The sequence below is a fragment of the Schistocerca nitens genome, chromosome 4 (genome assembly GCF_023898315.1).
Source record: "Schistocerca nitens isolate TAMUIC-IGC-003100 chromosome 4, iqSchNite1.1, whole genome shotgun sequence".
Taxonomy (NCBI): domain Eukaryota; kingdom Metazoa; phylum Arthropoda; class Insecta; order Orthoptera; family Acrididae; genus Schistocerca; species Schistocerca nitens.
Genome location: NC_064617.1, coordinates 986,505,335 through 986,519,964, shown reverse-complemented (window position 1 = coordinate 986,519,964; position 14,630 = coordinate 986,505,335). Strand labels below are relative to the sequence as shown.

The window sequence follows — 14,630 nt, the reverse complement described above, 5'->3', positions numbered from 1 at the left end:
ACAAAGGCTATGGCCGAAAAATTGATTGTGAGAGTGCGATTGTCTTTTCTGCGTGCCTGTCCACAGCTCAGCAACCATCTTTACGATGAGTTGCTACCTACCTTTATTAGAATTGATTCTCTGAGTATTTGCGCAAGTTATCTGTTGCACGGATTGATCACAGCGCTCTCATTTCATCGGCACGGTCACCGTGGCACACGAATAGCTGGCCACACGGCTGGACTTCCACGACGGGCCGACACTGCAGGTCATTTCTGCAGGTACCCCTCACGGATCGGGCCTGCCGACCTGAAGCCTGTCGTTTCCCGCTGATGTGCCGGCCCTGCCCGTCAGATCTAATCTCTCCGATCTGCCTGCAGGCCAGGTCTGTTTGTGTGTAGCGTAATGTGGTGGATTTTTGTGGTTTATAGAAGGATCCAGGACTGTGGTGCTCCTTGGCAGGCCAGAGGCCACAGCCAGTGGATTTCAGGGATTGCGAGTCTCACGACAAGTACATTGTACAGTGCGGCGTTTTATAGACAGTCATTTATTCTAGTACATTTTTGGCATTTCTAAAATAATTTAGATATTAGAAAGTATGGATGATAAGAAGAAGAAGAAATTGTGGCAGTCTCTGGTGGTTTGTACGCTATGTACTCGTATATTTCTCGGAAGAAAAATCACACAATACCTGTAAAATAATAGACGTGACACAGTGATAAATAACTGACAATAATGAACATAGTAGAACCAAAATTTTATTAGTGGTCACCTACAGCGTTGGTTTACACAACCCTTCCCCGCCTTGTATACTTCTTCCAAGAGCCTACTTTTTTCTGAGGTTATTTCTGAAATCAGTGAAGGTATTTTAAATCTGTCTTGCAACTCCAAGGAAATGTGTATTTTTGTCACCAAATGTGTTTCGTTTTGATGAAATAAAATACCAACATTGGTCTTAATAAAACACATATACCATTTGACTTTCTTTCTCCATCTAAAATCAGTTCATTACAAAAGATGTTGATGTTAATACTTAAGAGTTTCGCTCACACAGGGGAGAAATACAGAAGGCCTTACAATTTTTTGTCAACTTATGTCTTTACGTATCCTTGATATCTCAAAATTTTGTCAGGGAAAAATTCTAAAACTTGTCTGGAAATCAGGGAAATGTCGGAATTTCATTTTGGGAAACTTGTGGCAACCCTGAATACAGCTCATGCTTCAATTGCATAGTGCACTGGGCAACCTTCATGCTGAAACCACTTATGTTAACAAACATCCCAGCCAACATCCTGCAGTAATACTGGTAGTCCCTGTTACAAACACATTCGATATTTGCATCCATTCAACATTCCATTGATAAAATTTGGACCAATGAGTTTATTCTCCATGGTGCCATACCGTATTTGAACCAACTTAGGATGTTGGGGATTGTCTACATTCCAGTAATGCATGTTATGCTCATTAATGCTACCATGGTTGGTAAATGAATAGTCTCATTGGAAAATAGTACACCGGCAAAGAACATGGGGTCGTTTGCAATTGTTGACATGCTCATTTACAAAACACACCCGCTTATGGAAATCGGTGCCGTCACATTCTTGATCAGTGACACTTGTTATGGGTGATACTTATGATAATGCAATATTGTGACAATACTACCTATGGACATACCAGAATCATGGTGTAGTTGTTGGATGCTAATCTGTGGGTTGCGGTAACCTGCCGCTAGTACAGCTATTTCATTAGCTTTTCCCGTAAGATGTTAGCTTCATTTCCTTTTGCCAATCTGTACAATGCCACCATACATAAAAGTGTTCACAACCTTGTAAAAGAACAAACATAAGTGAGATTTCTCAGGAAAATGCTCGGCAAAGAAGGCAACAGCAGCCTCAACATTTCTCCTACATTCTCTATAATACAGGATCATTTCAATTTTTTCTTCTGTGGTTGCAACAGCCATCTCCCACTTGCATGTATGTTCTCCAAATGATAGGCAGATACGCAGTAAATAAACACTGTGTAAGCATTGTAATGTTTAGTGTCGTTATCTGTCCTATGTCTGCACGATATGTGAGCTCCGGCCACTGTGTACTGCCTGTTATGATATGTTGTAGTTCGCTACACGGCCATGGTGGCGCTTCGAGTAGTCCCCTATGATATCTCGGGGGAATACAACAACGCGAATGGGGTTTCCAATTAGAAGTTACGAAATACCGGCCTGTCCAATTACAGTGCCATCCATTGGAAAATGAACAAAATGCTTCAGAAAAAACATATGTAGATTTTGCTGTAGAATCATAATCTGCAATAAAAAATTGTGGTTTCCATTGAAGATTTAAAAGTTGCCGTCCCCACCACCCACGCAACAGGTGGTATCTCCAGTTGAGTGTGGTATCACAGGATGTCCCCCTCCAAGACAAACACATTGGAATTATAACTTTTATTGATCTGATGGGTAGTTATCAAGATATTTCAATGACTTCAGTTAAAATGAACACCCTGTATATTAATTTCCATCCTGGATTTTCCATCAATGTATTAAGTACTTGCAAAATAAAAAGAGAATAATTAAATATTTGTGACACATATGCTACATGAGTCTATGAGAAGTTACCATCAGTCAGAGAGATAAAAGATATAGCAAGACAATCCACAGGAACACAATGGGTAAAATGTCTTATGTTTACGTTTGGTTACAAAATGCTTCACCACAGAAGACAATGATGCAGTCCCTTCACCCAACTATCATACGGATGCAAAAATTACAGATGCAGAAATAAAGTAGGGTAGACTGGAAAATACTGGTAGAGACAGGCCATAGGACCTGATGGTCTGTCTTTTTTTTCTACACTGAATATGTGAAGAAACTAGCCCCTCTTCTAACAGCTGTTTACGATAGGTTGCTGGAGCAGCATTGCATGGAAAGTAACTGGGAAAAGGTGTAGGTCATTCTGGTTTGTAAGAAGGGTTGCAAAATCAATGTGCACAATTGTAATCCTCCTACACTGTTGTTGATTTTGGCAAGAAGGCATTGTTATAAACCTGTTACAAAATGCATACAGACTTGCGATGATCAGCAGTCCGCACATAGATCAGCAGCTGACTCTCAACATATATAAATGTAACATTACGTGTGCAAATAGATGAAAAGATCTGATATTGTTTGACCTTGTGATCAGTCACAACTATCTAGTATCTGGGTGAGTCCGACTTAAGGTGAAACTACCACATAAATCTGTTGGAAATGTTAATGTTTATTGGTAGAATTTTAAGAATGTGTAATTCTTGCACAAAAGAGGTCACTTGCAAGACCCTTGTCCAATTCTTGAGTACTGTTTGCCAATCTGGAACCCTTGCCAATCTCTATTAATGAAATAGATAGAAAACATTCTAAGAAGATCTGCACAATTCATCACAGAATTATTTAATTAGTGTGAGTGTGTCACTGGAATGTTTAAAAAATGAGTACAGCTGAAATGCTAAGTTGTTGACAGGCACACACAAAAAACTTTTTAAATGATAATATCCAAAAATGCATAATTATTTATACATGCCTGATATACTCTTTTTCATGTCATACCATCCAGATAAATTGTCACCACTCCAGTGGCCTGCAAAGTGACCGATACCAGAAAATGTAGAACGAGATATGATAAATGGCCTTTTTCCTCTGATCTCTGCCAGGGCACTGAAAAACCAAAACAAAATGTAATGCACAGTACACTCAGAAAAATGAAGTTTTACACGTAAATATGCCAAACATTAGCTTTTGCATTAAATAAGTATACACACTGGACATTGAAGAACCTTCTGCAAGGGTCAGTAAAAATCTGTGTTAAATACGATGCTCTTTCTCAGGCAAAGAACCTTTAATATTAATAATTAATTGATGACATCCAAATACAAAACTTAACTTCAGTGAATAATGACTAAACTCAAATTACTTCTGTCTGAAAAGCATTATTTTGCCTGTCAACATCATTTGTGTAGGTATCTTGTAGAGTTTGTTCTTCAAAAACAATTATGTCTGAAAGGTTATTGTAAGTAAACTGATAGTAATAACTGAAAATTTTGAGAAAACATTGACAGCATCCCTACTACCTTATCAAAAGTAGTCTAATAGATCTACTGTCCTTTTCCATTTGGATTCCACTTCTAAGTTGTACTACTTGCAGAAGCAGAAATGAATTCCTTTCCATAACTGCACAAAATTTTATTCTCCAGTTTGTTCCATCCATAGATTTCACGTTTTGTTTTCTAGATTTGTTCCCACTATGAAGATCACTAATTACATTCACTTTGAACATTTGGAAATCAGCCAGACTACAGCTGCTGCTGAAAATCCTGAAACTGTCTTTCACTGTTTAATATAACAAACCGAGACTCACACATTGTAGGATACAACACACGCAAATAGTAAAGAACACAAAAGATGTTTTTCATAGTTCGCCTTTCAGTCCCTGTATTACCTCACAGGCACTTTTCAATGATCATTTCTCTGTAATTTTTCTTTTATTTATACTCATAATTCCATGATGAAGTGGTTAACAAAGTCAAACAATAATTAGGATATGTTAAACATTGCATTGTTAATGTCACAATTCATATAATTTTCATAAAAAGTTGTCAATTTTAAAGAGCTGTATCTACTGGAAGCATGATTATCCAAGTGTTAAATTATGAAGAGTGAAAGACAAATGTGGAAGGTTTTGTAACAAAAAAACTGTGTATCTTGCAGAGAAATTACTTGGATTATAAACTGCAATTATACCATAAGTTTTGACAAAGAAGGAAAAACCACTTCCTATGTACTGAAAAGTGATTTCAAAAAGTAAAGGAAACGTGACTTACATTAGAAATGGATAATTCAAAAGCAACCCCAGGGCTTCTGCAGCAAACAAGAATGATATGCTTTGATCAAAAATCGTTGTCACCTCTGATTCATCAAAAGAAGTATTTGTATGTCAATGAATCATTTTTTGTTCCAAAAACTTTCTGTCATTTGCAAGTACAGTACTGAAAGCTTTGCATTTTTTTAACTGAAAATTACAATCAGTTTTCATCTTAACTGTGAGCAGCAACATTTCAATTGCTACAACAATGTTGTAAATACCCTGAGTTAGAATGGGCCCTTTTCCAGTCATGTGTGGATAGACTGAACTGTGTATTACAAAAGAAACTTCCCCTCAATGCAAACATGATATTAAGTGACTGGATTACAAATGGAGTCAGTACACATGCCGTGTGTGCAACTCATTTCAGACTGTCGACTGGATGGACTCTTCTTCCTCTGAGCTACTCAATTGCTGTCAGATGCTTAGGATGTAAACATCATAACACAAGGCCAAATTCACTTGATGGAACCATACACCCCTGCCCATAGTGAAGTGGATGCAAATCTTTACAGGTTAGTTCATGAAGTACATAAAATTGCATCCCATCATACAGATCAACACACAAATTCTGGCTGACAAACTTAGAGGAATTTTACTTGACCCAGGTTGAGGTAGCATTTGGAGTCCTTTCTGACAACTGACCTCAAATGGTTTTCAAAAAATTTGAGCAGTCCCTCATCAGTGTACATGTAAAACACACAAGAATTTCCAACTATTTCCTGGAGGAAAACACGAATGTGGAGATTTTGAAAGAGCTGAATATTCTTGACAGGATGTAGCGCATCAAAAAACATACAATGTATGCACAGTGCATTGATTACTTCAAAGAGGATATCCATAATATGTTCTGTAAACATACATTAAGTTATATACATGTGGTGTCTGTTCTTTCAGACACATCCAAAAGAAGACACTGTTTTGATCCAGCAGCCACCACGAGTCGAGATACAGACGAATCGCAGACATCGGCTGTGAGTGGGCACCGATATAAATCGACAGGTAAAGATGAAAGTTTGTGCCGGGCCTGGGTTTGAATGTGGGCCTCCTGCTTACTAGGCAGATGGACTGACCACTGCACCTGTCCAAAAGAACTGACACCGCATAAATATATAATTAAGTCGAGGACAGGCAATGATCTCTTCAGTGCAGATGCACACCAGGCTCGAACTCTTATGGGAATCGACAAAATGCTGTGAGTAATATACGGGCAAGTGGCACTACATCTGTAGCGCCTGCATAAGTTGAGAAATTGGGCCTGGTGGGAGGTGTGCTAGGGTAGTCCGTACAGTCGCAATGACCACTGAGTACAGATGGCACAGTGGTCAGCGCATTTGAATAGTAAGGAGGAGACCCAGATTTGAATCCCGTTCTGGCACAAATTTTCAGCTTTCCTCATTGATTTACATCGATGACCCCTTGTAGCTAATGTCTGTAATTCCTTAATGCCCTGATAATTCTATTGTAATTCTAGCAGTCTCCTGTTCAAAACAGTTGATTTTCCCCAAATTTGACATATTTCCCACAAACAGATTCAGAGAGATACCCAAAAAATCAGCAAGCAAGCTCCAGGGAGAAAAATTACATTTAATCAGACAAGGAGATAGAAACTACTCGAATATTTTGCTAACACCCGCACAAGTGTGGTGCAGCAGTTACCCCATGTTTTCTGCCGCCTCATTGATGCACAGAACACCTTGTGGTTGATGCATCTTCACAGAGATTTCTAGCAGCCTCACACTCTGGACAATTAAAACAAAATCTACACTTTTAACAAATCACAATTATCCACTACCCAGTCAAGAAGGGGTCACAGAAACACTTCCAGAGCTGATAGTTATAGAGGACTGGCAAAATTGACCAGTTTCAATCTCTGCTTGGAATATATTTCCATCATGGTTATTGATAAGGTCCAAGTTGTTTTTGAATTTGACAGAGTTCATAATGTCCCTCACCACAGTTACATTTTTAATAGCCAGTTTTAAGATATTTAAAGTAAGTATGCATTTATGCACTAGTGCACACTGATGGGACAAGGTTGGCTGCTCTATTTTTCACAACTGTGCCCTCAGGTTAAGCATACAAAATGAACACACAAAATGAATTGGGTAGATTGCTACTCAACCACATAGGGGAGGTGTTGAGTGGTAGAAAGGACATCCCTAGCCTGCCTCCTTCTTTCCATCATCTACCCCCACTACCCACATTTGTGTGGAAAAATTCCACATCTGGTCTAATTCACTGCGTCCTTTGCAGGTCACTCAGTGGAGAAATCAGTGTAAAGCATTCAGGATGGTCTCTTCCATTCGAAGGTACTAGGAAAGGTTGTGCAGTTTTGTTGGGTAGCACACAATGTGGTAATCAGGGGAAATGAATTGGCATATACCACAGCCAAAAGAGCAAAAGGTTTGTGTAAAAGAACTCAACCCCTGCAAACTATACTATAACTGCTCGAACAGTCCATGGGTATACTGCCGGTTCATAGCGTCCAACGGACACAATATTTCGGCGATCAGACATGTCGCCATCGTCAGGTGTGCTGACAAACTGAGCTCCTGAGGGCGGGCGGCCGATTTAAATCCCCTCCCCCCGCTCTCTTCGCCGTCCGCGCCCAGAATCTGTCGTAGCATCGATGTGCTTGCTACGTCCGCCCTGGTCGCCAGTTCATACTTCTTGCTGAGAGTCTTCTTAATTACATTCAATGTGAGGTCCCAAGCCTTGCTGAGATTGTAGCCACAGTCTCAGTTGATAAGATCTTCCCTGGTGCGAATTTTGACAGCCTCCCTTATAACGCTGTCCCAATATTTAGAGGTCTGAACCAGGATCTTGGTACGCTCATAATCCATCTCGTGTTTCTCGGACAAACAGTGCTCTGCTACCGCCGACTTATTTGTATATTTCAGTCGAGTGTGCCTTTGATGTTCTCAGCAACAATCTTTGATGGTGCGTACTGTTTGTTCGATATAAGTCTTCCCACACTCACAGGGAATTTCGTATATGCCGGCCTTCTTCAAACCGAGGTCATCTTTCACACTTCCCAGTAACGCCCAGGTTTTATTGGGCTGGCAAAAGACAGTTTTAACTTAGTGTTTCTTTAATATTTGTCTGATTTTCCCTGATAGTGCGCCATTGTAAGGAATAAAGGCAGTGGCTACCTCTTCTTCTGTGACTTCATCCGTCTCCACAGGTCTCTCTCTTTAGGCATGTCTTGACCTCAACATATTTTCCGTTTAATGGGGAATACTATGAGCAAATGGATGGAGTCACAATGGGCAGCCCCCTCTCGCCGGTGGTCACGAGTTTGTACATGGGGTACTTCAAGGAGGAAGCCTTGGCGTCATCCAATTGGAAACATACTTGTTTCTTCCGTTATGTCAATGACACGTTCGTCATCTGGCCCCATGGTAGGGACAAGCTCCTGGATTTCCTTACACACCTAAAATCCATACATCCAAACATCAAATTCACTATGGAGACCAAAGCAGAAGGAAGATTACCACTGCTGGACATCATGGTCAGGAGAAGAGCTGATGGTACCCTGAGCCACGGTGTGTACAGGAAGAAAACACACACTGACCTGTACCTGCATGCAGACAGCTGCCACCACCCTTCTCAGAGGAATGGAGTACTAAAAACACTAGTACACAGGGCGCGCAGCATCTCAGACGCATAGAATCTGCCCCAGGAATTGGAACACCTCAAGACCGTGTTCCGAAAAAACGGGCACTCGGAATGGCAGATTAGACGCGCTCTCCGTCCCACCACCACAGCACAACCTGTGGAGACAGATGAAGTCACGGAAGAAGAGGTAGCCACTGCCTTTATTCCGTACAATGGCGCACTTCCGGGGAAAATCGGCCGTATATTAAAGAAACACCGAGTTAAATCCGTCTTCTGCCCATCCAATAAAACACGGGCATTACTGGGAAGTGTGAAAGATGACCTAGATTTGAGGAAGGCCGGCATATACCAAATTCCCTGTGAGTGTGGGAAGACTTATATCGGACAAACAGTACGCACCATCAAAGATCGTTGCTGAGAACATCAAAGGCACACTTGACTGAAATATACAAATAAGTCGGCGGTAGCAGAGCACCGTTTGTCCGACAAACACAAGATGGATTATGAGCGTACCAAGATCCTGGCTCAGACCTCTAAATATTGGGATAGCGTTATAAGGGAGGCTATCGAAATTCGCACCAGGGAAGATCTTATCAACTGAGACTGTGGCTACAATCTCAGCAAGGCTTGGGACCCGACATTGAATGTAATTAAGAAGACTCTCAGCAAGAAGTACGAACTGGCGACCAGGGCGGACGTAGCAAGCACATCGACGCTACGAGAGATTCCAACACCCACGTCTTCACGACCGCCGACGCATGGGCACGGACAGCGAAGAGAGCGGCCCGCGGGGGAGGGGACTTAAATCGGCCGCCTGCCCTCAGGAGCTCAGTTCGGCAGCGCACCTGATGATGGCGACATGTCTGATCGCCAAAATATTGTGCCTGTTGGACACTATGAACCCGCAGTATACCCATGGACTGTTCGAGCAACAAATACGTCGAGAGAAAGGCCTTAATGGCCGAAAGCTATGACTGTGTGAATCTTTTTACTGTGCCTATCGCAGCTCAGCATCTCCGCTATATGGTGAGTAGCAACTTTCCTTCTCTCGTAATGTCCTTAATTCATTAGACAGCAAATTAGAGGCAGCTGGCATATTCTGTGACCTGTCAAAGGCTTCTGACCTTGTGAATCACAGCATTCTTTTAAGTAAATTAAAATATTATCGCATCACTGGTAGTGCTGCAAAGTGGTTTCCGTCATATCTTAATAATAGAAAAGGGTGTATTACGTAACACTTCAGCAGTTGGCAATCAGACATCATCTGACTGGGAAGAAATTACATGTGGTGTTCCCCATGTTCCATACTAGGCCCACTACTTTTTCTTGTGTCTATTAATGACATGTCATCTGTAACATTACCAGATGCCAAGTTTGTCTTATTTGCAGATGCTACAAACATTGCAATAAATAGTAAATCAAATATAAATTTAGAAAAGGTAGCTAATCAAATTTTTACTGACATTAATAAGTGGTTCATAGCCAATTCACTGTCATTAAACTTTGAAAAGACCCACTATATGCAGTTCAGACTTCCAAGACATTTCCTTCTAGTGTGTGTATAAAATATGATGATATTGAAACAGGAGAAGTTGAGAGCGTAAAATTCTTGGGATTACAATTTGATAATAAATTCAGTTGGGAGCGACATACTAACGAACTGCTAAAGTGCCTAAACAAGTCTGTGTTTGCAAAGCGAATGATGTCAGACATAGGAGATATAAATATTTAAAAAAAGCTGGCATATTTTGCTTATTTTCACTCCATTATGTCATATGGTATCATAATCTGGGGTAACTCCACAAACTGAGAAAAAAATTTTAGAGTACAGAAGCATACAATAAGAGTAATGTGTAGTGTAAATCCAAGAACACTTGGGCACATACTAACCACAGCTTCTCAGTATATTTATTCCTTAATGGGGTTTGTTGTAAATAATATATCTCTTTTTCCAACTAACTGCTTAGTATACAGTATCAATACTAGGAATAAGAACAATATACATAAAGATTTAAAATCAGTTACTCTTGCCCAGAAAGGAGTCCAGTATTCAGCAACGCTTATTTTCAATAAGTTACCAGCAACCATTAAGAGTTTAGTTTCAGACAAGGAACAATTTAAACATAATTTAAAAGAACTTTTGGTGGCCAACTCCTATTTAATTCGTGAATTTCTCAACAAGTGCAGTAGACCATTTTAATGAAAATTTATTATCCTTTAATTTTCGACAATACTTGGTTGTAACAGCCAAGTAGCTACCTACTGTGTGAATGATGGATGTATGGAAAGCAGACGTAAGTCTGAAGTCTGTAAATAGTGGAAGTTTAATTTTAAATCTTGTTCATACTTTGGCTGTTCTTAACTGAGGATCATTGAAATGAATAATTTACTTTAATTTTTGACAATACTTGGTTGTAATGGCCAAGTAACTAGCTACTGTGTGAATGATGGATTTAATGAAATCAGATGTAAGTATTAGACCTGTAAATACTACAAGTTTAATTTTAATTAATGTACATAATTTTACTTTTTATTGACTGAGGATCATTAAAATTAATGAAACTCAAGTTTTTCTAATTAAATTTTTGTAATGTGTTTATCTGACATGTTCCACACCCAGGAGGATCCCCTCTTTTGTGGGTTTATGGAGTGAATAATTAATCCAATCTAATCTAAATCTGTGACAGTGTTGATGGCCTCTGGGCTGGGGATGTGCAGTAGACAGCTGTGCAGCTAGCCAATCAGCGCTCATTCGGTTTCCGCGTTCTGTATTTCGTGAACTTCCATCGTATGTGTGCAAAGCTACGAGTGACTGGTTTCTGTGATATTCTGCGAGTTTTCTCATAATGGCTGAAACACCTAGAAGGTGCCAAACGTGTAACAAACAGGCAAGGGACCTTATTTTTAAAGTCTACTCGTTCTTCAAACTCAAGGGCCAATCTCCGAGGTTGCCAAAGTGCAGGAACACACTGCAGTGTCCTAGGGCGATACTGGTGCACAAACTGTGAGACAAATTATGCAGGAAGCTAAGCTGTCACAGCAGGCAACTGGAGATGTGGAATTTCAGTCCCCAGGGAAGAAACATAGCATGCTAAAGTGGGTACCAAGAATCGACAACTTCAATCGAGATGTTTTGCATTGAAAGATTTTTGAATTCTACAAAAGGGGCAAGTTCCCCGATGTCAGGGAAATTGTTCACTGTTATGCAAGAAACTACTAGGTTTGCAGCAAATGCGAGGTCAATCCAGAGAATATTGAAGAACATAATATTTAAACATGTAAAACCTGATGACAGATGGGGAATTTTTAATGGAGCGAAGTGGTGCTGCTGCTGCTAGAATGATGTTTCTAAGAGCTGTGCATGAAGTCAGATGGAAAGCAATGTCAACTATATATTACTTGACAAGACCTGGGTAAATCAAAACCAAACTACAAATTTTATTTGACAAACAACAAAGGGGCCAGGCAGCATGAAAGTTCCAGCAGGTAAACGAGGGTGTCTTATAATATGTCATGCCTGGATTTGTATCTGAAAGTAAACTTGTATTCCTATCAAAATCGAAAACAAACTCTGACTATCCCTCCAAAACTAATGGAGTAACATTTCGAGAATGATTTCAGAATCAGTTGGTGCCTTATTTGCATCCAGGCTCTGTCCCTGTTATGGACATAGTAATTTATCACTCTGCTATTATCGACAGGCCTCCTGCTACAAACAGAAGAAAAAGTGATATTCTTTCATGGCTGTGAAATAATAATATACAACATATTGGAGTTGTTGGAACTTGTTAAGATTTCAAAAGGCAGTAGTAAAAAATACGAAATTCATTCCACAGCTCTGTAACATGATCACAGGGTGATACGAGTATCTCCTTATCATTGCGATTATAATCCAACAGAACTGGTGTGGACACAGGCGATGAGATATGTGGCAGACACTGAAAGATTAACCCACTAAGCAATAGACAAAATCGCTGTTGCTTATTGGGAAGCTCGCATAAGTCACACTGACAAACTTCAAGAAGAAGATTACCAGAAAAAAGATGTTAGAATAATAGATTCATTAATTGTCAGTTTGGCACCCACATCCACTGACTCCACTTCTGAAGGCAATGACAGGGAAACACCTGAATAAAACTGTATGTGAATAGGATGTAAATTTATTCTGTAGTTTTCATGGAACCTTTGCTTTCTTATCAAGCTGTCTGTGCAGTAGAAAGTAGTTCAGTGCATAATCTGTTCCATAATCAAAATTTTATTTTACTTATCTCGCTATTCTGACTACAACATAGCATCACTTAAAATGCTTTTCATCCTGTTGCTCATATTTTACAATTGATTCTTTTGTTGTTTTGCTAAAAAAGTAGGAGACAACAGAAAGTGTAATGTGTTCTTTCAGGTGCATTTTATTATAGAATCCATTCTGCAGAGCTGGAATCAGTGCCACTGCTTTTTCTTCATGTCATTAAGGGTGGGAAAGACTGAATAGACATTCCATTCTGTAAAGTGTATCTCATATTTGTTAGGCACCATTAGTAAATTTATCATAAAATGGTTTGTAGTGCACAATGAACCAGACTGTAGCAAGGTAGGAGGTAGGTTAAACTTCCGCTATAGCAGCTGTCCATATGACAGCTGCTGTCTATGCACATTCAGCCAAGTTGACAATGCAGCATTCCTTGTGAGCTGCACAGCCAGAGGCATTAACACTGTTGCTACCTGAGGTGATCGCCATTTAGAATGATCCAGGGGGCATTTATAGCATAGGTATGCTATGGAAGCAGTAAGTATTAGCCTCCTCCCCCATACACACACAAAATTAGCCCACTCATATAATATAAATGAGACACAGTTAGATTATTGTGATTCATGCACATTAACTATGGTGACCTGCGAAAACAGTATAACCAAAATTGCTTTACTGTTTTACAATAATTATTTTCATAGAGTACTATCAAGCGTGTGGAGAAATAGTACAATACCTGACGACTGGAGAACAGGAGACATTGTTCCCATCTTCAAGAAAGGCAATAAGCGACTTTGTAAAAACTACAGAGGAATAACCCTTATGAGTCATACAGCCAAGATTTTTGAAAGAATTGTACTAAATCGAATAAGTGGAAAGATAGAAAAGGAGCTGAGTGAAGAATAGCATGGGTTTAGGGAAGGAAGAAGCACGATCGACCTGATATTTTCTATCCGTCAACTGATGGAAAAAAGTTGGGAATATAACAAAAGGGTGATAATGGTTTTTATAGACATAGAAAAGGCATATTACTCAGTTGACAGGGAAAGACTCTGGGAAGAAGATAGATATAGAAGATGGATACATTAATGTTATAAACACAATGTACAGACGACACAATTGTAGAATTAGAACACCATTGGGGAACTCTGAATACTTCGAAATAAGACAAGGACTTAAGCAAGGAAGTATTCTATCTCCTGCACTTTTTAATGTTGTGATGGAGGGAATGAATAGGGCAGTTAAAGATATAGTAAAAGAAAAGAAAAGAAAAAGACAAAAAGATGATTTTTGCAGATGATATGGTAATATGGGGTGATAAAGAGGTAGATGTACAGTTACAGCTTGATGCGTGGAAGGAAATAATGAAAAGGTATGGATTAAAAATAAATAAAGATAAGAGTGAAGTAATGGTATTTGGAAGAGAGAAAGGGATCAACGGAAATATTATCTTGAATGGTGAACCCCTCAAAGTGGTAGAAAGTTTCACTTATTTAGGGAGTGAAATATCTAGGGATGGAAGAATAACTAATGAAATTAATAGGAGGTTACAGAAGGGAGGCAATTTCTACCAAAGAATAAAACACCTGATTTGGAATAATGAAGTTTCAGAAAGAGCAAAACTCCTTATGTATAAGAATTATTACATCCCTATTGTCACCTATGGTGGAGAAACATGGACAATGACAGAAAGGGACTGGAGCAGACTGCAAGCAGGGGAAATGAAATTTCTCAGAGCAGTTAAGGGAAAAACAAGAATGGACAGAGTAAGGAATGTAGAGATTAGAAAGGACCTTAAACAAGAAAGTATGAGAGAAGAAATTGAAAGAAAGAGATTAAGATGGTATGGGCATGTTAAGAGGATGCATGGGCAGAGACTCCCCAAAATT

At 39.5% G+C, this 14,630-nt stretch overlaps 1 protein-coding gene across 1 annotated transcript in view; it reads right to left on the bottom strand.

Annotated features, from left to right (window-relative positions):
• LOC126253697 (lysosomal alpha-glucosidase-like) overlaps positions 1 to 14,630 on the bottom strand; it is a 141,691-nt gene that overhangs the window by 68,385 nt on the left and 58,676 nt on the right. The window contains 1 exon segment of the mRNA XM_049955224.1: positions 3,537 to 3,670. Within this exon segment, the coding sequence (XP_049811181.1) occupies positions 3,537 to 3,670 (134 nt within the window).